Consider the following 26,619-nt stretch of genomic DNA (forward strand, 5'->3'; position numbering starts at 1 on the left):
CGGGAAGGCGTGCGATTTTACGTCATAATATGACCACGCAAATACTCTGTGATTTTGAAAACTTGACCATGGGTGTTAACATGTTTTGAAAGTTTGTAAACATTTTAAATATGCGCTAAAAAAAAATCTTAACTTAACCATAAAGAAGCTTAAAAAAAACTTGTTGTAGAAGAAGCAAATCAATCTTCGTACAAAAAAATAAGAAAAAATAAAATTAAAATAATTTAACTAAAACTAGATTAAAAAACTAAAACTAAAATATATAATAAACTATAACAATAAGATTATCTAAATTATGTTTGGAATAAATAACTTTTAACCGTTTATCTTTACTAATGTTTCTATGATTTAATATTATGCGAAAAGCTTTTTAAATAAAGTAGCAACTTACATCTAATGATTGTTTAACAAACGCGCACATTTAAAAGTTAAAAAAAAAGATTCATAGCTATGCTTTGCAGTAATATAAACAAAAGAAAAAATAATTAAATTGTTTATTTAAAAACTTGATACAATTTTTTATTTTACTTAAAGACATTTATAATAAAAAATACATACTTATATAAATATAAAAAATATTATTATTCATTAATATTTTTGTAAAAAATCGTTAGCAGTGATTTTTTACTTTAAATGTATTTTAATAATATAAAAACATAAGAACATAGGCGGAGACAGCAGATAGACCCATTTTGCGCAGAGTCATCGCCGCGCAAAATCAGTCTATCTGCTATCTTGGCCTATAATAAAATTGAGTTATCTGCAATCTCCACATAAAACAAAATTGGAAACTTAATATAATTCAATCGTTCTAAAACTTCTTTAAAGTACGCGATTTGACTTTTATTCTTTATCTCTTAAAAAAATTTTTTTCTTTTTCCTAAATGCTTTTTTTGTTTTCAATGTTTTAAAAAATTTATGCATGGAGGAAAAGAGTTTGATTATTGGTAATGCGTATGTACAAAGTGAGTGTGTGTGTGTGTTTGTGTGTTATAGTAAAGATGCAAGAATATTTTTAACTTTTGATACAGTACTTCCTACATTTACTTCAATATAATACATTTTTAATAATGCTATTGACAAAATATTTTGATGTTTGCTTGAAAAGAATTCATACTTAAGATACTTGAAATTTGAGATCGGGGCTCAAATTGTTGCACCACGTTTTTTAAATTCTCAATATACTGTTGTAACTATAAAAATCATTATTATTACAGTACATTGAGTAATGACATAATGAGCCACTTATTAATTATTAATAATAATATCAAAACCAATTATGCACTAACCCCCAACAAAATTAAGACTTAAATGCAAAAGAAAAAAAACTATGAGCCTTAAAATATGGATTTTCAATGGAAATAAAATGGAGAGTACAAACATTTTTATCAACATTTTTATCACATTTAAATCAACGCGAAATAAAGTTCAAATAAGTAACCTGTCTCTGATGCAAAAACTAATTGCTATGTGACCGTGAGTAATTATAAAATACTATAAAGAAAACGCTTGGATCCTGTGGGCCACACAGTTTTTTATGAGTTGCTTGACAAGAAAAACATTTTTATACACAAACCTAAAAAAGATCAGTGTGACATTTGCACTGAAACTCAAGAAAGAAAGAAAGATACATCTGACTATGTTCTTCTATCTAGTTATAAAGATCACTGGTATTTATCTGTTGACCAGCCTCGCACCCCTTCTTCATCTATTAGGCTGGCGCAGATGTATTTTTAATACATTGTTTCCTGTTTAGGATGTTGAATGCTGGATCTTCTTGATTCAATGCATGGGTTTTGCTTGTGTCTCTGATTTTATGACTAGGCAGCTCATTCTATAATCTCCAAATTAGGGTACAGCTCTAAAACTCAGTTTTATGGTTCTGAGGCCGACTGGTAGTCAGGTTTCCCAAACTCTGTGGTAGGTCTCAGAGAGGCTGATTCCATCAACAGCTGAAAAATATCAAAGTATTAACAGTGCCATGTTGCGCATGGATGGTATCCCAGTTGGTACTTTTGGTGTGCATTGCAGAGGCCACATTTGGAGCCCTTTGTTACGGCTTAGGGTTTACTAATAGTAATGAGGCAGTTGCTTGGGCTATTAAACATTGTTCTGAGTACTATCTATGCTTCAAGTCAAGTTCTTCAACAAATTTAAAAATGAATAAAGTACCAAAAACTATAAAACACAAAAAACCATTATCATTACCAAGTTCTCTATACCTATCATTCACTAATATTCGTGGTCTTCGAAGTAACTTTTTTTCTGTTGAGTCTTATCTTATGCAAAGTTCACCAGACCTACTTGCTCTTTGTGAGACTAATTTGAGTTCAGCTGTCTCATCTTGCGATCTTAGTGTTGATAGTTATCTTCCTTTAATTCGTAAAGACTCCAAAAGTCACATGCTTGGCCTGGGCATTTACATTCGTAAGAATTCACCCATTTGTCGTGAAACTAGGTTTGAATTCACAGACTATTCTTTGATGTGCTTTGGTTTAGCACCACCTCACTCTATCACCTTTCTCTTTGTTCTTTATATTGCTCTTCTTCATCTCAAGACTCATTTTGATGTTATTTCTGATCATATTGACCAAAGCCTCTCTTTTTATCCATCAGCTAATATTGATGTTGTAGGTGACTTTAATGCTCACCACACTGAATGGCTTGGCTCTAGTGTCAGTGACTCTGCAGGCATTAAAGCCCACAACTTTTGCCTTTCTCAATTCCTAACTCAAATAGTCAACTTTCCAACTCACTTTCCAGACGACCCGTATCATTTACCTTCTCTACTCGACCTATGTCTTGTTTCTGATCCTAGTCAGTGCTCAGTTTCTCCACATTCTCCCTCAGGTGCTTCTAATCACAGTTTGATCTCTCTAAGACTAATATCTCATTCTTCTTCATCACCTGAATCCCCTGGAGTAGAAATCTTTCGTCTTCCTGTCAACAAATGTGCTTCTTACATAACTTTGTGGATTCAGGCTGGCGTGGAATTTTTTGTTCCCTCTCAACGATTCCAGGTCAAGCCTCACTCTCCTCCATGGTTTTCCTCACACTGTGCTGCAGCGATTGACAATCGAAATGGTTACTTCCATATCTATTAGCAAAACAATTCTCCAGAAAACAGACATCTGTTTATTACTGCTAGAAACAATTGTAAAAAGGTTTTGTCTAACGCCAAAGGTCACTATTCTCAGGTCATGAAATCTTGTATCTCATCTCAAAAATTAGGCTCTCGTGACTTCTGGAGAATCTTTAATAGTATTAATAATAAGGGCAAATCTTTAATTCCACCTTTCTTGTATGGTTCAGACTTTGTCTCCTCACCTAAAGACAAAGCTGAATTGTTCGCTAAAAACTTTTCATCAATATCATCTCTTGATTCCACTAGTTGCCTTCAACCTGATATTGCCAACATACAGGTTGATCCATTGCTTGACATTCATAAGTGATTTCCTGCTTAGACTCTTTTACAGCTTCTGGCCAGGACAACATACCTGTTATTGTCTTGCACAAGTGTTCTTCAGAGCTGTCGTCTTCTCCATAAGCTTTCTTCTTATGGTGTATACGGCAACATCTTTAAGATTATTGAAACCTTCCTTTCTAATCGTAGTATAAAAGTGTCCTCGATGGACAGCACTCTTCTTCTTATTCTGTAACTTCAGGGGTTCCTAAAGGTTCTATCCTTGGCCCTATACTCTTTTTAATTTACATTAACGATCTTCCAGATATTCTTACATCTAAGGTGGAGCTGTTTGCTGATGATACTACCATTTATTCTTGTTGTGATAAGAAGCCAACACTCTTTGCCGATTAATCAGCCAATGATTAAGCCGATTAATTGGTTTAAAAGATTAAAGAATTATTGATTAAAGAACCAATAGCATAGGCTAGCAGATCGAATCACTTCTGATGAATAGAAACATGTTAAATATATAATTTAAATCCTTAATATTATTATAATACCCTTAAATAAATACATAAAACCTATTATTAGCCACAATCGGTACTAGCCGATGGCATATCACTAATATATATATATATATATATATATATATATATATATATATATATATATATATATATATATATATATATATATATATATATATAATAATTGAATTTAGAATTTGAAAATTTGATTAAAAAACAATGCAATTAAAAGGATAACAAAATACTTGTTTGGTTTCCCATAAACTGTCCATCTAAAAATGCAGAAACATAAAGGCTAGAATAAGCTATTCCAACAATATGATGCCATCTTTCTGCATTGTTTCCATAAAATTGAACAACTCCAGAAAATGTTCTAAAAATAAAAATGTTTACTAGAAGGCCAAATCTGATTGATTTTGCTTTAAAGTTCTTCGAAAAGTTTTATTTAGTTTTAGTGTGTGCATTTAGGTAAGTAAGGCAGAAAAAAAAATAGGTATAGAGAATTTGTAATAAAACAATAAAAAAGTCTTACTAAAAGTATCTGGAGAAGTGTTTTTTAGAATCAAGTGTTATGCAAGGTAAAAAAAAGTGTTATGCAAGAACTGAGTTTACCAAAGGTTGAGTGTACCACCTAAGGCATGCTATCAGAAAAATCTGCTCACCTTTCTTTATCAAAAAAGGATGTAAGAAAGCAGCGTAATCCCATTTTTTCTTCAAATCTGTAGCTGATTTTACTGTTTTTCCACTTAATTTCAATTTCTTTCTTATGATGGCCCAATATTTTTCAATAGGACGTAATTCGGGGCAGTTTGGAGGATTCATCTTTTTCAGAACCAACATCACTCCATTATCATCGTAAAACTTTTGAGCATCTTTTGAGTAATGTATTGTGGCTAAATCAGGCCAAAACAATACTGAAGTACTTCTATGAGCTTTTAAATTAGTCATTTTATACAAGAAAGACAACATTTCACGTATTCCGAAGATTTTATTGTGCCCAAACAAACATGAATTGGCGATTTTTCGCCGCAAGAGCAAAGTGCCTGCCAAATCATCAACTTTTTCGAAAATTTATCAGTCATTACATACTTGTATTTATCACTCACATTTCCTCTTATTTTAGAAGCATAGTAGCACTGCCCAGGAATTTGTTTAAAATCCATTTTAACATAAGTTTCGTCATCCATCAAAATGCATCCATTATGTTTTGTTAACAAGTTGTCATACAACATTCGAGCTTGACTCTTTGCGGTTGAATTTTGTTTATCGTTTCGATTTGGCATTTTAACTACTTTAAAACATTGATATCTAAGTCTCTGTTGCCATTTGTGTACAAAAAAATTGGAAACCTTAAGTTTTTTCGCTCGATATCTATCAGACCAATCAGGATGTTCTTCCAATGAAGTCTCCAACCGTTCGAGAGCTCTAGGATTTGCTGTGCGTTTTTTTCTACCACTTCCTTGTTTTCTCTGAATAGTTTTCTGTTCTGTAAACCATTTAAGAACAGTATCTACAGTTCTTCTTGATATTTTTAATGATTTCGCCAACTTTCTATTCAATAAAGTTGGATTTTTAAGTGTTTGTCCACAATCAAAAATCTTTGTTTAGTTTGCTCAGTTGACATTTTAAAACTAAATAATATTTTTAATTATTTTTTTCTGCCAAAATGTTCTATTATACAAACACTACCACACACAAAAAAATAATTTCAAAAAACGACCGTTAACTAGCTTTACCACACCGCAAAAGGTGGGCAGATTTTTCCGATAGCATGCCTTATGCTGAAATTATAGAAAAAGAAAAGAAAAAAAAAAAATATGTCTACACAAAATGTAGTAACAAGATTAATATATTGATAATTGTTAATTAGAGTTCCAGAAAATTAAAAAGGCATCAAAAGTAGCCCAAACTCGGAAAAGTTTTAGAAACTCCACTAACAACAGGGATTGCATCTTTAAAGATTAAACAAATACCATACATACAGTATGATATAACTTCTGATGATGTACGCTATAAAAGTTCACAAAACACATTGCATAGAAAGAGTTAAAAAGATGACTAACTAAAAGTGTTTGTTGCATTGAAGGAAAACAAGTGACCAGTTTAAGATATTTACAGTTTGTAATTGTAAACAGGATTGTCTATCAGTTAGATTATGTTAGGGCAAGTTTAGGTAAATTAGAAAAATATAGCAAAGATGCAAAGGTGTCACCACAACAATTTCAGAAAAGAAATATCAAAACTAAAAAAACTTGGAAAAAGTTTTTACAGGTTACACAACAAAACTAAAAATAACAGGAAAAAAAAAAGACTATCAAACTATATTCATAGAAAAAAAATACTGTTGTAGGCAGGGGCATGTTTTAAGATTTACTCTGCAAAGAAAAAAAAATTCCCATAGTTGGCAAAATCCTTTTTTTACAGCCCCACTAACTTCTTTAAAATCTCTTTGTGACGGCCCTGGTTGTAGTGCAGAGTAACAGAGGCTATGTGTGCCATGTTACAATTTTGAATGAAATGTTGCAGCACATTATTTATTGCTTAATTAAATTTTTTACATAACAGTAAATGTTGTTTTGAAAAAAAATCATAAAAGTAATGTTACTTGTAAAGTTTTATTTAGTATTTTATACAGTCTTGTTAACAATTTTTATGTGTTATTGCATGCAACATTTCTTTATGTCAAATATAAACACTATAATGATAAATTAAGAATATATTTGCTTTGTAATAAAGCTATGACTGTATTAATACAGCTAGTGCAATCTACACACCATCCACAAAAATAAGCTGCCTTATTTATAGTTAATCTTTTGTAGGTGTTTGTCAAGTTTGTTTTTAAACTGATTTAACCTATGAGAGTTTACTATTTCCACCAGTAATTTCTTCCATGCGGTTGCAACTCGATTAAAGAGATAATTTTGTCTAGAAGCACTTTTAGTAAATTCAGCTTGGTATCTAAAGTTGGGTACACTTGTCTGAATCTGATTTTTTTGTATATTTTTATGCTCTAAGAAAACGTATCCTTGTAAAGTAATATTTACACTATCCGATAATTAAAATTTTTTATTAAGTCACCTTTTAAACGCCGAATTAAAAGATATATTAAACTTAAACTTATGAATCTTTCCTCATATGTCATGTTTTTAAGAGGAGGGATTAGCTTAGTTGCTCATCTCTGTACTCGTTTAAATATAGATGTATCTTCTTTAAGGCAACGAGACCATACAGCAATACCGTATTCAAAATGTGGACGGACAAGTGTAGTATAAAGATATTTACACATCTGTTTATCTATATAACTAAAGGTACGCTTTATCATATCAAGTGCTCAATTTGCTTTAGACGCTGAGCTAATTGCATTTTGTTTCCACTTAAGATTGGCTAAGATATTAATACCGAGATATTAATACCGAGATATTAATACCTAGATCTTTTTCATATATAAACTTTTAAGTTATTAAACTGTCATAATTAGAATTGGGTATGATGTAATCATGTTTTGGATTTTTTTTTTTCCAATATGCATAGCATGACACTTTTTACAGTTAAACTAAAAAAGCCATTTTTTTAACCACTTAAATGTCTTGATTAGATCATTTTGAAGAGCTGGTATAGAGTTGTTGTTATAAATTTGATTGATAATTTCAGTCTCTGACAACAAATAATTTAGATGTGTTAGTTAGGTTTTTTGGTAAGTCATTAATATAGATGACAAAAAGAAGTGGATCTAATACAGAACCATGTGGAGTACCACAAAAAACATCTTTCCAATTGGACTCTATTTGGTTAATTACTATTTTCTAAGAATGATTTGTGACAAGACGATTACAGTTTTGCAATTACTGATAATTAATAATTTTAATAATAATTATAAGACAATTACTAATAATTTCTTAATTTAAGCAAAAGTCTTGTGAGCAACAGTGTCAAATGTTTTGGCAGAGTCGAGGTAAATAATATCAGCTAATTTATTGTTTACCATACAAGTTAATAGAAGGTCAACAGTCTCTAACAAATTTGTTATACATGATTTTTAAGGAACTCATGTTGTTGCATATTTTTCAGATTATTTATTAAGATTATCTCTTTGTGTATTATTGATTAAAATAGTCTACAGATAATTGACATCAGCAAAATAGATCTACAGTATTTTGGCATAAGTTTATTACCTTTTTTGAAGATAGGAGTAAAATTTGCTTATTTTCAATGACTTTGCTGGAAGCTAAGGATTTTTCAAAAATTAGTATAATTAGATATGCTAGTGACCTCAAGCATTCTTTAAGAATTCTAGGGTGAACCTTGTCACTGCCAATAGATTTATTTATATCTACATTGTTCAAAAGTTCCAATATTTCATTATATTTAAATAATACTTTACCTTCATCCATTGCTTTAGAAATGGATATATTTTTATCATCAATTTCAGGAATTAGATTTGTATCCTCTTTGACAAATACTAATTAAATTGATTATTCAAGATATTAACAATATTAAAAAGATCGTCACAGATAAAATCATTTTTATTTTAAAATGATCAGATAAGGTTATTTGCATTTTGCATGTTGTTGATATATTGATATAGAAGCTTTGGGCTTTGTTTTGTTCTGGAAACTAGGTTTTTTTCTAACTCATTTTTTGTGTACTTTGCCCCTCATTTGATAGTTTTCTTAGCACTTCATAATCATTAATTTTGTTTCCACCTACTGGCACAATTGAAATTTTTCTTTACTTCGAGTGAGATTGACAATATGTTTGTTGGACCATGGGTTAACAGAAGGATGTCTAACATAATACAATATAAATTAAAAGCAAATTTCGGCATTGTTTTGAAAATTGAACTATTATAAGCTATTGAAAGAACTAACATCCAAGTCAGTACTAGATGACTATTATTACAGTCTCCAAGAATCGGATTATACTTAAAGTTGGCCCAATTGTTTTGTTCAAAAAGAAATAAATCAAGAGTTTCTGTGATGGTGCAATCTTGTATTTAAAAAGTTGGTGCGTCAACGTGTTGAGTTAGAAAACGATCCTCAACTATATTTAGAAATGAGAGATCTGGTGACCCCTTTTTATCAAAAAATTGATATACACTTCCATTTTTCCATAATGTTTTTGGAAAGGCAAAGTCCCCTATCACAAGTATACGATGGTAATTTTTATTATTAGATTTATTTTTTGCAGAGCGAATTAACATCTATTAAGTTTTGTTGTTCGGAGGTCCGTAAATGCATTTAAATAATATTATTTCTTTTCCGATTAGTAAAGTTACCCATATTTGTTCATTTTTATCATTGCACAACTTAATATCAATTGTTTCAACTGATTTTAAGTTATTAAAAATGTAGATAGCAACATATCATAACTGTCATCACTTATCATATATATCGTAACTATCATCACTTATGTTTCGTTTATATAATGAATAGTAATTTAGATTGGAAAAGAGTCTTCTTTAAATCATGTTTTAGTGGTTCCAATAATATATATCAATTGCTAATGTAAGTTGTTCAAATTTTAATAGTATATTCAATATTATATTAAAAAACTAAAAGTTAGTTGCTAAAACTGTAAACAAAATAAAACACAGCAAAAATAAAAAAAGACAATACCCCTGTCTTGCAACAACTTGCCAACTTTCTAAGTAATGATCATACTTTATAGACATTCCTTGACCCTAAGGAAAATAGTAATAATAATTGTGTCCTTGATATTGACTCTGCTTTTATGACCTAATTGTTTAAATAGTATTATTTTAATTTTACCTAAATCATAAGCCATAGTTAACTAAAAGTAAATTATTAAATTAATTTTTGACTGTTTTTAGTTAAAATAAGGAACACTATTTAATATATTCAGTATATATATATATATATATATATATATATATATATATATATATATATATATATATATATATATATATATATACTATTATTATAATAATATTTATATACTTATGTCCCCATTTGACCATTGCTTTTGCGTTCAAGCTATTTTGCACTTCCCCACACGCCTGCAAAAACATTGGCCAGCGCATTAAAAAGCGCTTTTTTTTTTAAAGTCTAACAAATATTTTCATCAAATACTTTTATAAAAATTCTGAAAACACTTTAATATATAATTTATTTTATCTAGAATTTGAATAAAACGTTCATTTTGTTTTGTTAAAAAAAAAAAAAGAGTAGCCTCCTTGACTAAAGTCAATCAGCCTTGGGTACATGAATTCAGTAAAAAAAAAAAGAAAAACATGTTAGAAATAGACTTGTCTTACAAAGTCAATAATCGAAAAAGTCTTCTTTAAGCACAAAGTCTATTTATCACTTATTAAATCTTTTTTATTGCTTTAAAAAACCTTAAAACTAAAAAACAAGTAATTATTTAACATAATATTCTTCCCCAACCTTTATAAAATTGACATTCAAAATTTTTCAATAAACATTGTTAATGATCTTTTGTTCATTTTCTTTTAAAAACATTAAGAGTTGTAAAGATTCCATAACTTAAATTCTCATTATCACTCCTGACGCAAATTGTTATTTTATTCGAAAAAAATGTTGTCTTTTGTAAGTGTTTTTTTGTTTTTGTTTTAATAAATAAAAAATTACTTTGTTTCACTTATGTTTTGTCATGTTTTGAAATATGGTTAATTACTAGACAAAAAATTTAGGTTTACAAAAAATGATTATGCAAAAATGTACTTTTTTTGTTTTTATAAAACTTCTCTTTTAAACAAATGTGTTTTTAAAATCCAAATTCGGCTTTTAGTTTAGTTAGGAATAAAAGTCCAAAAAAAAAAGTTTCTCAGTTAAATTTAGGGAACACGTACGGCCTATATTCACCTTCCAGTTAAATTTGGGTCATAAAAAGTTGATTTTAATATGTTAAAGTTTAACGTGTTAAAAAGTCTAAAAAATAACCTTACTTTTTCCTTTTTTTTTTTAAATAAGTTTATATTAGGATTTTGCAAAATTTTGATTCCTAGTAGGAATCAAGATTTTTGCAAAATCCTAATAAAAAAAAAAAAAATTTTTTTTTTAAACTATTTCAACCCGATACTCACAAGACGCAGAATTCTTTTTTGAAATTCTAATTTTAAAAATATTTAGAGTATAGAGGGGTAATATGAGTCTCCGGGGTAATTCATATTTATCGGTTATATTGATAATGACTTTAAGTAAAAAGTTTTAATTTTTACCATTCTGTTATTATTAAATAATTCATTTTAAAACTCAGTTATGCTGTTATTTTGAAAGCTTAAATACTTTATTTTCAGGATAGTATATCTTTAAGACACTGATGCACGAGGTTTGTTTAAAATTTAAAATACAATAAGGTAGGGTAATGTTGGTCTAGGTATGTAAAATATTAAGGTATGTCATTATATTATTACAGTTGTTGTAAATAACATTATTAACCTATTAGTTTCATCAGGTCTAACTATTTATGTGTTTGTATAAGCTCAAGAACTGTGAAAAATTTATGTTTGAAATTTAAATCTTATGAATAATCAAGAAACATGTGTATTTATTTGTGTGAAACAATATATTTACCTAGGTAAAATAAAGTATTTATACAAGACCTTATTTGGTGTCATAATATTTTATTTTATGATACATTATGATTTATGCAATTTATTTCACCAAAAATTTAACATTTTTTTCATAAACATTGCTTTGATAATTTAAAAAATGTTAGGAGGTTACAATAAAAAAAATAAAACCCAAAGACAATGCTGATAGTATGAAATAAGCTATTTTGTTAGTATGTTAGTTATGTTAGAAAAAAAAGAGACTATTTATCATGCTGCTAAAGAATGACTAACTATAATGTTTCAAAAGAATTTGATGCAAATAAACGTGAAGGTCGAAAAAGAGTGATGAGTGAGTAAAACTCCTTTTAAAAATGGAATTTCTGAGAAAGATTTGATAATCTTTTAGGAAGCGTCATGTTGATAAACTGCGGTTACATAAACCTGAAATACTTACATTGTCCAGAGCTAAATTCTTAACACATGAAGTTGTAGATAAATTTTTTATTATTTTATCTGATTATATATGTGATTCATAATAATAACTTTGTACCAAGTAGTATATACAGCTTTGATGAGACTGGCCTCTCCACAAATCACTTAACAAAAAAAGTATTTGTACATCCAAAAAGCACAGATTCATATGAACTGGCTTCTTCTTCTATAGTAGGATATCTTATCATGATTTTAAGATATTTTTGCCAGTAAACAGATACCTATACATAGTTTTTTTTTCACTTTAAGTCAGAAATAGGTAAAAACAGTCTCAAACTATGCCACTCTACCCTATATTTTTTATAACATAAGTTTTGAATAAATATAAATAATATTTTCAAAATCATCATAAAGTATACACACACACAGATATATATATATATATATATATATATATATATATATATATATATATATATATATATATATATATATATATATATATATATATATATATATATATATATATATATATATATATATATATATATATATATATATATATATATATATGTAGACCACACGGGTAAAACCACAGATGTCACATTTTTCTCATTTTGAGGAAAATGAAATTTAGTGTTTAGTGACATTAGATATCTGTTTGGTAATAATGTATTTAATTAAAAGTATATTTTTACGACATTTTAGTCCTAACACAATAAATGCAGTTTATGTGTTGAATACAAGAATTATTTATTCACAGTGTTCTTTTGAAAACAAGACACTTATTTTGGACATCTGATTTTTCCATTGTAAATTCATAAACTCATAAACCACATTAGCTTATAACGTTTTAGAGGGCTTATCTTTTTAAAGGTAGATGGTAACACATTGTAATATACAACCACAATGTACTAAGTGTGTGATGGGATAATAAAGTTGCCCCCCTCCCCCTATTTTTTTCTTAAAAAAATTTAAATAAAAAATTACACGACAATTTTTTTAATAAATAGCATTGCAACCTTATCTCTTCCCCAACCTCATCCATTTACCATATATGATTCCATGTCTGTGTTTCATCACTTTATATCAAGTTTCTATAAACCATACAAAAACCAACTGTGAACAACACGATAATAAAAATGTGTTTTTTTAATTTTAAAGAAAAATGAAATAAATTTTTCAAAATTAAGATAAAATAATATTAAATAATGTCTTATTTTATCTACTTAGAAAATGCTTAGCTTCAATAAATCTTTAAATTTCTAACAAAAAAGAGGCAACAGAGCTATGTATGGTTGTTTCAGTTTATCAGGCACATCAATCTTTGATCTAAACATATGGGATGTAACACACATAAAACTAAATATTTCCAGTTTCCCATATAATTAAATTTTAACTAGCTATTAATATTTCAATTTCTCTAAGTGAACATTTCTTAAATGAACAAACAAATAAGAAGTTTGACTTTGAAACTCTGCAAATTTCAGAAATTTTTCTTGTATCATGTTTATATATAACATTGAATTGTTATGGTTTTTTGTGAGATCGTCTAGTGTTTCTGCCAGAAACTATTGATTTGCAATGGCCATGTTTCTGTCATATTCTATAGAGGTGTCATGCCTATACAGATGTGATAAAGTTCTAATTGGTAATAAAACAGTGATGCTGTCAAGTTTTTCAGTTTTATGAACTAGATAATTAAATCAATCTAAAACTTTTTATTTTATATTTTGCCTAGCACATAAGTTGCAAATCATGTTAATATCCTTTATATTTGAGATAATTTAAAATCATGCAGCATAAACCATGCAGCAAAGAACATACATCATTAGACTATCTGTGTCTGATGATGTATGTTCTATGCTGTATATCAACAGTTCCATCATAGCAATAAAAATATTATTTTTGAGTTAAAAGTATATTAATGTTTACAAAATAAAACAGCTGTTGCTGTTTATTTTCTAAACACTAATATACTTTCTTGCATTTTTTTTGGGGGAAATCCAAGCAAATTACTTCACAATTAAAAGCGTGATAAGATGGAAGGTATGTAGCTCTTTCCCTTAAATAAAATATTTAAGTTTTTACCTGATGGAGCTGGAGCAATACATCCAAAACATTCTTTTTTTGTTATATATTGTTAGAAGTATCAAAATCAGAAATTATTGAGTCTATTTTTTACTTTGTTAGGATACAAAAGGTACACCTTGAGAATAAAAACATAAGTTGAAATAATTCAAGAAAACCTTTGTCATTATAAAAAAAACATATTTTATATATATGTATATATATATATACATATATATACATATATATATATATATATATATGTATATATAAATATATATATATATATATATATATATATATATATATATATATATATATATATATATATATATTAAGGGGTAAACAGATTCTATCTGTTGACCAGCTGGCACCCCTTCTTCATCTATTAGGCTGGCGTAGATGTATTTTATATATTGTTTCCAGTTTAGGATACATTGTTTCCAGTTTAGGATGATGAATGCTGGATCTTCTTGACTCAATGCATAGGTTTTGCTTGTGTCTCTGATTTTATGACTAGGCAACTCATTCTATTATCTCCTAATAAGGGTACAGCTCTAAAACTCAGTTTTATGGTTCTGAGGCCGGCTGGTAGTCAGATTTCCTGAACTCTGTGGTAGCTCTCAGAGAGGCTGATTCCATCAACAGCTGAAAAATATCAAAGTATTAACAGTGCCATGTTGCGCATGGATGGTGCCCCTGTTTGTACTTTTGGTGTGCATTGCCGAGACCACATTTGGAGCCTTTTGTTACGACTTAGGGTTTATTAATAGTATTGTGGCAATTGCTTGGGCTATTAAACAGTGTTCTGAGTACAATCTATGTATTGAGTCAGGTTCTTCAACAAATTTAAAAATGAATAAAGTACCAAAAACTATAAAACACAAAAAACCACCATCATCACAAAGTTCTCTAAACCTCATTCACTAATATTAACTTCTCTTCTGTTGAGTCTTATCTTATGCAAAGTTCACCAGACCTACTTGCTCTTTGTGAGACTAATTTGGGTTCAGCTGTCTCATCTTGCAATTTTAGTGTTGATGGTTATCTTCCTTTAATTCTTAAAGACTCCAATAGTCAGATGCTTGGCCTGGGCATTTACATTCGTAAGAATTCACCCATTTGTCGTGAAACTAGGTTTGAATCCACAGACTATTCTTTCATGTGCTTTCATTTAGCATTATTTCACTCTATCGCCTTTCTATTTGTTCTATATATCGCTCTCCTTCATCTCAAGACTGCATTCTTTTTTATGTTATTTCTGATCATAATGACCAAACCCTCTCTTTTTATCTATCAGCTAATATTGTTGCTGCAGGTGACGTTAATGCTCACCACACTGAATGGCTTGGCTCTAGTGTCAGTGACTCTGCAGGCATTAAGGCCCACAACTTTTGCCTTTCTCAATCCCTAAATCAAATAGTCAACTTTCCAACTCGTTTTCCAGACAACCCGTATCATTTACCTTCTCTACTCGACCTATGTCTTGTTTCTGATCCTAGTCAGTGCTCAGTTTCTCCACATTCACCCTTAGGTGCTTCTGACCACAGTTTGATCTCTCTAAAACTAATATCTCATTCTTCTTCATCACCTGAATTCCCCTATTATCATACCTCTTACAACTACAGTAAAGCTGACTGGGATTCTTTCCGTGATTTTCTTGTTGATAGGCCTTGGGAAGAAATCTTTTGTCTTCCTGTCGACAAATGTACTTCTTACATAACTTTGTGGATTCAGGCTGGCATGGAATCTTTTGTTCCCTCTCGATGATTCCAGGTCAAGCCTCACTTGACCTGGAATCATCTGGAATCATCACCATGGTTTTCCTCACACTGTGCTGCTGCAATTGTCAATTGAAACCGTTACTTTCATATCTATCAGCAAAACAATTCTCCAGAAAACAGATGTCTGTTTATTACTGCTAGAAACCATTGCAAAAATGTCATGAAATATCATATCTCATCTCAAAAATTAGGCTCTCGTGACTTCTGGAGAATCTTTAATAGTATTAATATTAAGGGCAAATCTTTAATTCCACCTCTCTTGTATGGTTCAGACTTTGTCACCTCACCTAAAGGCAAAGCTGATTTGTTTGCTAAAAACTTTTCATCAATATCATCTCTTGATTCCACTAGTTGCCTTCTACCTGATATTGCCAACATACAGGTTGATCCATTGCTTGACATTCATATCACTCCAGCTTCTGTATCTAAAGTGATTTCCTGTCTAGAGCTTGTGGCCAAGACAACATACCTGTTATTGTCTTGCAGAAGTGTTCTCCAGAGCTGTTGTCTATACTCTCAAAACTATTCAACAAGTGCTTATCATAGTCTTGTTTTCCAGCTTGCTGGAAAGCGGCATCTGATATCCCTATCTTCAAAGATTCTGGAGAGCAATCTGATTTGTCTAACTACCGTCCCATTAGTCTTCTTCCTATCATAAGTAAGGTTCTTGAATCTTTAATTAACAAACACTTAGTTTCTCATCTTGAATCTAATATCTTACTTTCTGACCATCAATATGGATTTTGATCTTCTCGTTCTACAGTTGATTTGTTAACAGTAATAACCGATAGGTATTATTGTGCATTAGATAAAGGTGGAGAGGTTAAGGCCATCGCTCTTGACATTTCAGAAGCTTTTGATAAAGTTTGACATGCTGGTCTTCTCCATAAGCTTTTTAATTATGGTGTATCTGGCAACATCTTTACAATTATTGAATCCTTCCTTTCCAATCGTAGTATAAAAGTTGTCCTCGATGGACAGCACTCTTCTTCTTATTCTGTAACTTCCTCAAGGTTCTATCCTTAGCCCTATACTCTTTTTAATTTACATTAACGACCTTCCAGATATTCTCACATCTAAGGTGGCACTGTTTGCTGATGATACTACCATTTACTCTTGTTGTGATAAGAAACTAACACTCTCTGATTGCTTGGAGGGGGTATTTGAGCTTGAAAAAGGTCTCAATTCTGCTACAGTATGGGGCTCACAGTGGCTGGTGAACTTCAATACAGATAAAACTCAATTTTTTTTAGTCAATCGTTATAGCAATAAATTTAGATCTTCCTATATTTATGAATGGTGACCTATTTGATGAGTCATCTACTCTTCATCTTCTAGGATTAACTCTTACTTCCGATATTTCTTGGAAACCATATATCAAATCAGTTGCAAAATTAGCATCTGCTAAGGTTGCATCTCTTTATCGAGCTTGCCACTTTCTTACTTTGGATTCTATTCTCTATCTCTATAAATCTCAAATCCGGCCTTGTATGGAATTCTGTTGTCATATCTGGGGCGGATCTTCTAATGATGCCCTTTCTCTTTTAGACAAGGTGCAAAAACGTATTGTAAACATAGTTGGACCTGCTCTTGCAGCCAACCTCCAACCATTATCATATCGTCGTAATGTTGCTTCTCTTTCTCTTTTCTACTAATACTATAATAGGCACTGCTCTAAAGAGCTAGCATTTCTTGTGCTATCTTCTGAAATTCATTCTCGTGTTACTCATCATTCAATTAAGTCTCATCCTTTTTCTGTGACTGTTCCTAAATGCTCCAAAAACTCTTATTCGTCTAGTTTTTTTCCTCGAACATCAGTGCTTTTGAATTCTGGTATTCTGGAATTCTGGTAACAGCTGGTAACATCTTCTTGCTGCATTGCAAGAAATTGCCTATCTTCAGCAATGGTTATTGTCTCTATTGCGGTTTTAGTTGCCAAGTCAAAAAGCTCATAAAGTGTGTCCTTGAACATCTGTACTTTAATTCTACAGCTTTCTAGGTCTGTAGCTTGATTCTTTTTTAGAAGCTGATAGGAATCGTACAATTTCCAAAGTTTTCTTTCACCAGAATCAATTCTTTGTGTTAGGATTCTTGCCTTATTCCACACAACAATCAGCTCTTGAATTGTATGATGAATGCTCTCCTTTATTGTGAGATGCTCTTACAGATGATGAAAGAGGAGACAATGGAGGACATCTCCATTGCAAAATGGGCACCAAATTATAGACAACTAAAAAATATTAGATATATGTATATATATACATATATATATATATATATATATATATATATATATATATATATATATATAAATATATATATATATATATATATGTATATATATAAAGATATGTATATATATATTTATATATATATATATATTTATATATATATATATATATATGTATATATATATATATATATATATATATATATATATATATATATATCAGGCCTTGTTAAGAAGCGTTACGCAGCTTGCATTTTGCTTGCGAAAAGGCGATTTGCCTTCGCGTTCAGCAGTTTTGCGCTACGCAAAAACTTATATCTTTTAGAATATTTAAATTATCTTTTGATTGCGTTAAGGTGACGTAACGTAATGTTTATTCAGAAGAAATAAAGTCGTTAGTAAAAGCGTTTAACCGCAATTGTAAAGTAATTTTTTGTTAAAGAAACAGTTTGTTTCATAATTTTTTTTGTTGTTGTTAAAAATTACTTAAAAAAAATAAAGTGTTATAAGTTTTATCTTAAGGAATTAAATATATAAATTCCTTTTAAATATAAAAATTATTTTTAGTCATAATAGTTTAAAAAATGCACGATTTATTTTGATGTAAGTATTTTATTAATAAGATATTTTGTTTATGGTTAATTCAATAACGTAAAGTTTTAAAGACGTTCGTTTAATTTATGAAAATAAATTATGATCACGAATATGTTATCGGTAACTGATAAATAACAAAAAAAAACTCTTTATTGTTTAAAAACATTAAAAAGAGTTCACAAATTAAATAAGGCAAAATTTATTAACAGTTAATAAAATAACCAAAAACCAACTGTAAAATCATAAGAAAATAAACAAACATTATTTTACGTTTCATGAAAAAAAAATTTTTTTTCAAAATGAAATTTAGTTCATATTTGAAAAAAATAATAAAAATGATTTTTTAAATAAGAACTTAGATTTTATTTGAAACTTTTGTTATAGTGAGAAAAAAACAAACTGTTTGTATGATTTTTAACGCGTTAATAAAATAACTTTAATTACAATGCGGTACTTGAAAAGACGCTAGTGACGCAATATAACTTCTAACGATGCAAAATATATTTGCTGAGTTAAGTTACTTAGAAAATCGTTACGCGTTTTCGCTACGCAGCGAAATCTCGTAACAAGGCCTGATATATGTATATATATATATATATATATATATATATATATATATATATATATATTTATTAATGTTTTTCTGTGTTGTTTACTTCATCCGACGTATTTTTCTTTAGGATAAAAGTTAGTCATGTGACTTATGCTTTTATTATCATTGGTTTAATTATAAATAACTGCGACAACTGTGTTTTTTACCAGGTAAACATTGGACAACAGTTGTTGTTTCAAAGTTGCCCTTTTTTTTAAATGACCATAGAACCTTAAAACATAACTTTTTTGTAATGAATTTTTAAATTAAAATAGCTTAGTACTAAGATATCATAAAAATATATAAAACTTAAAATTTTCAAGTGGACATCTGTTCTTTTACCCGTGTGGTCTTCATATAAGTATGCATATATATATATATATATATATATATATATATATATATATATATATATATATATATATATATATATATATATATATATATATATATATATATATATATATATATATATATATATATATATTAAGGTTGGACGAAAAAATATAAAGTTTTAGCTGCACAAATCAAACAGACCATAAAAGGTGCTCTTTTATTTCCTGAAAAAGATGGTATAAAGATTTTTGACTAAAAAATATTCTTAGGCGTTCCAACTGACCTTTGAATTTGATGGGTCTCTAATATTATCATACAAAATAGCTTTACCCTTAGATTTGTTCTACATAATAAAGTAACACTGGATTTGAAAAATTTTTAAACAAAAAATATTTTTAGGGGTCCCAACTGACCCTTGAATATTTAATGAGTCCCTAATATTATCTTACAAGACTTTTTTCAAAAGCATGTCATTCTGGTACTCAAAAGAAGTGAAATTTTATAAAAACTTTAAAAATAGCAACTATATTTCATAAAAATTTATTAAAAAAAAATTATAAAAAAAAAACATTAATACACTCACCTTTTTTTAAAATTGTTGAAAAACATTTTTATGCAATAAAATCTAGAATAGAAATGTTATATTTATATAAATAATAAATATTTTTGAAATTTTTATAAAATTTTGTTTCTTTGTGTACCAGGATGACATACTTTTGAAAAAACAACAAATAACATTAGGGACCCATTAAATGCTCATGGGTCAGTTGAGATCCCTCAAAAATATTTCATATATATAAAATTTCAAATCCAGTGTAACTTTATTATATAGAAAAAATCTGGGGGTGTAATAGGAGAGCTTTTCAAAAAAAGTTTTTACCCTACTCTCTCTGGAATAAATATTAAAAAACAGAAGACTTTACTGTCTTTTACATCTGTTTCTACCTTATTTTAAATTTCAAAAATAAGATACTTCAATTCATTCATTCATTCATTGGAACTTATTCTAATAAAACTAAGATAAAAATAAAAAAAATTGTTTAAAAATCAAAAAAATCTTGCAAAGATTGTTCTAATAAAACTAATATTTACTACTGATAAAATAAAAAATAAGTTTTGTTTAAAAGACTTCCTATGCTGCTTAAATCTCATATTGTTTATAAAGTTTCTTGCACAGGCTGTAATGCAAGTTATATTGGAGAAAATTTCAAACATTTAACAACTAGAATTAATGAGCACCTTGGAACTGATGGAAAAACCCCATATATATAAACATTTAATTACATCCCTTAATTGTAATTCATTTGAGATTTTAGATACTGCTTCAACTAAACATAAATTAAAAGTAAAAGAAGCGTTCCAAATTAAATGTGTAAATCCCTCACTTAACAAACAATCTTTTCATAATGATCTAAACTTATCTATTTATTGAAAATAAAAGTTTATTTTATTTTAACCATATTGATTGGTTATTAACTGATTCATTTTACAATTATTTTATTGGTTTATTATGTGTATTTTTTGTCCCTTAATATTTCTCCGTAAAGTCTATTTTTTTAAATATTTATTCCATAGCTTCTTATTGTGAAAGTAAGCTTTTGAAGATGTAATGCAAAACTACGAAACATATATATATATATATATATATATATATATATATTATATATATATATATATATATATATATATATATATATATATATATATATATATGTATATATGTATATGTATATGTATATGTATATGTATATATATATATATATTATATATATATATATATATATATATATATATATATATATATAGATCTATAGTTTGTTGGCTTTGGGAAGAGCGGAAGGAAAAAAGTGATTCTTACGCCAACATATACGTCACTTTTAATTACTTTTAACTTTCGTCCAACATTTCCGTGTTGGACGAAAGTAAAAACCATTAATTTAATTACAAATTAATCGTTTTTTAAAAAAACCACAAAAACGCAAATTTAATTGACCAGAATGTTTTAAAAACATTGTGAATGTTTTTAACAATATAAACAATGTTTTTATTTTATTTTTTTTAATAAAATGTTTTTATTTTTATTTTTTTTAATAAAATGTTTTTATTTTTATTTTTTTTACTGAAAATCATGCGCGGAGTGTTGCTACATCGACTATCTTATAGCCTGACTCGCAAGGGAGTGCTGCTACATCGACTGACAAATAGCCTGACTCGCAAGGGAGTGCTGCTACATCGACTGACAAATAGCCTGACTCGCAAGGGAGTGCTGCTACATCGACTGACAAATAGCCTGACCCGCAAGGGAGTGCTGCTACATCGACTGAGGGTTTGGTTAGGGCAGGCAGTCTATCATTATTAAAAAAAAAAAATTCCGGTCTTGCATTTTAATTTTTACTTTTTGTCAACAAAATATCGAAAAAACTTTCGGACAACATCTAAGGGTTGTATATATATATATATATATATATATATATATATATATATATATATATATATATATATATATATATATATGTATATATAATCGTAAAAATACTGATCTAATTTTTTTCTTCAAAAAGTTGTTTCTCCATTCAAGAAGCTTTCTGATGTTGAAGAAAAAACTAGATAAGTGTTTATACTATTTTATTACTACTCATTTCTTTAAGACAATTTAGCACTCTGTAGAATAATTATTGGCGCAATAATAGAGGATAAAAAGTAAACTGATAACAATTTTGACACAACAGCTTCAAATCCTGTATTACAAAGAGTAGTTTACAGTGGGATGGAGGCCAAGTTTGGCAAAAACTTTTTTATGCCTGTCATGTAGACACTATTAACATGATATTTTCATGATATCCTTACAAAATTTGTTATTCTAAAGAATAATATGGTTTTCAAAGAACATTTTTTTATGCAGTCATCAAGTTCCTTACAATTATGATGAACTGTTTCATCTAACAATACTGTTACTGGTTGATACCCCACCACGCTTTGTTAAAGTTACAGCTTTTAAAACAATGTCAGATGGATAGCCAAGTTGTTTAGCTTTGTAACAACCTTGATATTTAAAAAGCAATCCGAACTAACAGCTATCAAACAAAAAGACTTGAGATACAAAAACTTGTATGTCTGCCGGCCGCTACAGTCATGATCATCAATTTTTGAAATTAGCAAATAAGTGAAATATTATTAAGAGCTTAAGAAATGCTACAATTAAGGCATTTGTTAGTCATTTGTATTATCTAAGCAGAGAGGTAGTTGTCATGGCATTTTTTTGATGATGCTATATACACTAACACCAAAAGAAAGATAATCAATCCATTAAAGAAGCAAAACTTTGCTGAGATCACAAACGAACAAAAACAAAATCAAAAACGAACCAAAATAGAACCAATTTCTGTACTGTAAAAAAACATGATAACTTTGTGTCTAACATTCTTTTAAAATTTTGAGCTAAATGCTGATCTTCAACTAAAAGTCTGGACAAGCGGCATAGCCTGTAAAAATTCTACTTTCATTTAGCTTGATCTTAGCATGAACATACTTAAATTTGGTTCAAAAAAGACGTTTTTTTAAACTCTGCTTGAATGTTCAAAAAAAGTATTTTGCTGACCAAATGCAAATGGGTATGTTACAGAGATGTGAAGTTGTGCTAAAGTTTTATTATAAGTGATTTTGCACGTTTTACTTCAAAAAATTAATAAAAAATTGCCACTTCTAAATGCAACGCCACCGTTAAATGTAGAAAAATTAGAAGTAGTTTAAGTAATTAAAAGTCAATTTAATAAAATAGTTTTCAGTTTAATTTCTCTCAATAAAATAAATTTACAAAATGTGAAAGTAGTAGTTGTATATTTTTATACAGTTTTCAAAATGTTAAAAAAATCAATTGCAACTTTTTGTAAAAAACTTTCACTTTATAATTGAAAGTTGAGTTTTGTTTAACTAAAAAAAGTAAATGGATGTAAACCTGTTTTGACAACTACTTGCTTTAAAAATGCACTTATGTTAAGAATTTATCTATGCATATAATTAATTTACTTAAACTACCCAGCAGGCATGCATCACCGTAAGAACATTCCATGGAAAACGCACTGAGCATTTTTTAAAAATCTGAAATTTCTATGATGGCTGCAATTTTTTTAGTAATAACATTCTAATAATGTCATAAAGTATTATTTTAATATTTATAGAATATTGGAAAGATATGTCGGAGTGTGGATGAACATGAATTATAAGCAGCTCAAACAAGAACTATACAATAAAAATTAGTTAATAATGCAACAGTTGATTTAAACAAAAAAAAATTGCAAATTAAACTTTTATGTAACATTCTTTAAACAAAAGAAATTTCAAATTAAATGTAAACCAACTGGAAAATTAATAAAAGTGGTTGTGTTGGTAGCAGCATTTTTTGTCAATCTTGATTTTTCATTTACTCCTATTTTCACCCACAATGAAAATGTAAAACCGCCACTTGTGCATTTAGTTAAATCACTATAAAAAAAATTAAATAAAGTATCATCATCATCACCACCATCATTTTCATCATTATCGCCATCAACATTGTCATCTTTCATCATGAAAAAACAAAACTAAACTAACAGAAAAAATAAAATTTAAATTAAAAGTTTACCTTACACAATCAGAATCAGGCAATGCATAAGGACTACTAGTTAAGCAATTAGCAACAGCATTACAAAATAGAACAGATCCTCTTCTCTCTGGCATTAACATAATTTTTGCAGCACTAGGGTTTAAAACCAGCGATCCTTCAACACCAGAGTTATATATACTTGGATTTTCTTCAAATAAAAAACTCCAAGATGGTGAAAATGGATAATATGGAATGCTTGCAAATGCTATAATTATTTAAAAACCATATAATTATAACTGTTTTGTAATAATATATAGCAATTTCATAAAAAACTATATATCTATATATATATATATATATATATATATATATATATATATATATATATATATATATATATATATATATATATATATATATATATATATATATATATATATATATATGAATATATATATATATATATACTATAGCATATTTATGTGATATAGTGTGTATATATATATATATATATATATATATATATATTATATATATATATATATATATATATATATATATATATATATATATATATATACGTAAGTGTATATATATGAATAAAGAAAATATAGTAATATACGTAAGTGTATATATATGAATAAAGATAATATCATGTATAATATTGTATACTTGAAAGAGTGCTCAATAGATAAACTAGAGCTATATAATATATATGTTACTGTTACCCGCAGTACGCAGCAGTAAATAAATTCTTATTAAAAAATTACAAAGCTCGCTACAAACCTGACTAACAACTATAAATAAAAATAACTATACTAATCTGCTCCATATATCTCTAAGTTAACTAATAAATTACTCACATACACAGCTTTTGTAATATATTTCATAATATTATGTATATTTTTATATCAATTTTAATTCTTATTTTCTTATTTTTATTTTCTTATTTTTTAATACACAAATAATACACATTAACACATAAAAAATATTTTAAACAACATTAAACATATAACTATTTCACAATTATTAGCCAACCAAAAACAAATTAATAATATTATTAACCTAACTACTAATCAATTTCCGTCCCGTAACAATCTAAAATACAAATATAAACCGTAATGTCCACTAAACAAATTGTAGCAAAATTAAACTTTTACTACTTGCCTGATGATTATGATAACACATGAAACTCAGAGTTGCAATATTAAATTATATTATAAACATTAGCATTTAGCTAATTCCTGGTACCGCGGGTAACAGTAACATATATTATACTACTGTGATCAAAAAGTAAGGTGAATTTTTAATTTAAACTTCCCGCCTTATTCGAATCGTCCAATCTTTTTTGTTTTTAAGTTGGTAGGAATGTCATTAACATTTGCGCCAAATTACATGTCAAACTCATAATTATTTTTTTTTGTTTACGCTTGTTTCTGAAGTACCAAAAGTGCATTCGGCGATTTTCACGATGTCTAATTTTGTTGAGCAAAGAAGTGCTATTAAATTTTGTTTGCGGAATGATATTTCTGCTGCTGAAACGTATCGAATGTTGCAAAAAGCCTTCGGTAAAGAGACGATGTCTCAAAAAAATGTTTACAAGTGGTACAAAGACTTCAAAGAAGGCCGAGAACGTGTTGATGACTTGGAACGCTCCGGAGGACCATCGACTTCGATTGATGATCGCCACATCAACAAAATCAAAGAATTGGTGCTTACAAATCATCGGTTAACCATTCGAGACCTTGTTGACATGGTTGGAATATCATTTGGGTCGGTGCAAGCGATTTTGAAGGATCATTTGAGCCTCAGAAGACTCAAATCACGTTTGGTGCCGAAATTTCTCAATTTCTTTGAAAAAGAGCGTCGCGTTAAAACGTGTGAAGCAATGCTTTCTGACTATCAAGACGTCTACAAACAAATTATTACTGGCGATGAGACTTGGGTCTACGCATACGACCCTGAAACAACCGACCAATCGAGTGAATACCGTGAAAAAGGCGAGCCGAGACCAAAGCAACCACGTCAAAGTCGCTCAAAAATCAAGGTCATGTTGACTGTTTTCTTTGATTATTGTGGTGTCGTGCACTACGAATTCCTTCCAACTGGCCAAACTGTCAACAAGGAATATTATTTAAGCGTTATGCGACGTTTGCGTGAAGCTATTCGCAAAAAGAGACCGGAATTATGGGCCAATAACTCTTGGATTTTGCACCACGATAATGCGCCTTCGCACACAGCACTGGTTCTTCGTGAGTTTTTCGCCAAAAACTCTACCCATGTTGCTCCACAACCAATGTATTCGCCCGACTTAGCATCGTGTGACTTCTGGCTGTTCCCAAAGCTCAAGAGACCACTCCGGGGAAATCGTTTTAAGTCCATTGAAGTGAATCGGCACGCGCATTGAAGGCTATCCCTACCGAGGACTTTTCGGCATGCTTCGAAGACTGGAAAAAACATTGGCAAAAATGCATTGGGACCGGGGGGGATTATTATGAGGGGGACGATACAGATTTGAAAGAGTAAATA

The 26,619-nt window shown here is 28.9% G+C and overlaps 1 protein-coding gene across 2 annotated transcripts in view; it reads right to left on the minus strand.

Annotated features, from left to right (window-relative positions):
* LOC136085771 (uncharacterized) overlaps window positions 1–26,619 on the minus strand; it is a 48,550-nt gene that overhangs the window by 7,190 nt on the left and 14,741 nt on the right. For both annotated transcript variants that reach the window (XM_065807203.1, XM_065807204.1), the window contains exons 3-6: window positions 24,130–24,355; window positions 23,867–23,990; window positions 9,549–9,613; window positions 4,179–4,306 (exon numbers count right to left, since the gene is read on the minus strand). In XM_065807203.1, coding sequence (XP_065663275.1) covers window positions 4,179–4,306; window positions 9,549–9,613; window positions 23,867–23,990; window positions 24,130–24,355 — 543 coding nt within the window. The remainder of the gene's footprint in view (window positions 1–4,178; window positions 4,307–9,548; window positions 9,614–23,866; window positions 23,991–24,129; window positions 24,356–26,619) is intronic.

Source organism: Hydra vulgaris, chromosome 10, assembly GCF_038396675.1.
Source record: "Hydra vulgaris chromosome 10, alternate assembly HydraT2T_AEP".
Lineage (NCBI taxonomy): Eukaryota > Metazoa > Cnidaria > Hydrozoa > Anthoathecata > Hydridae > Hydra > Hydra vulgaris.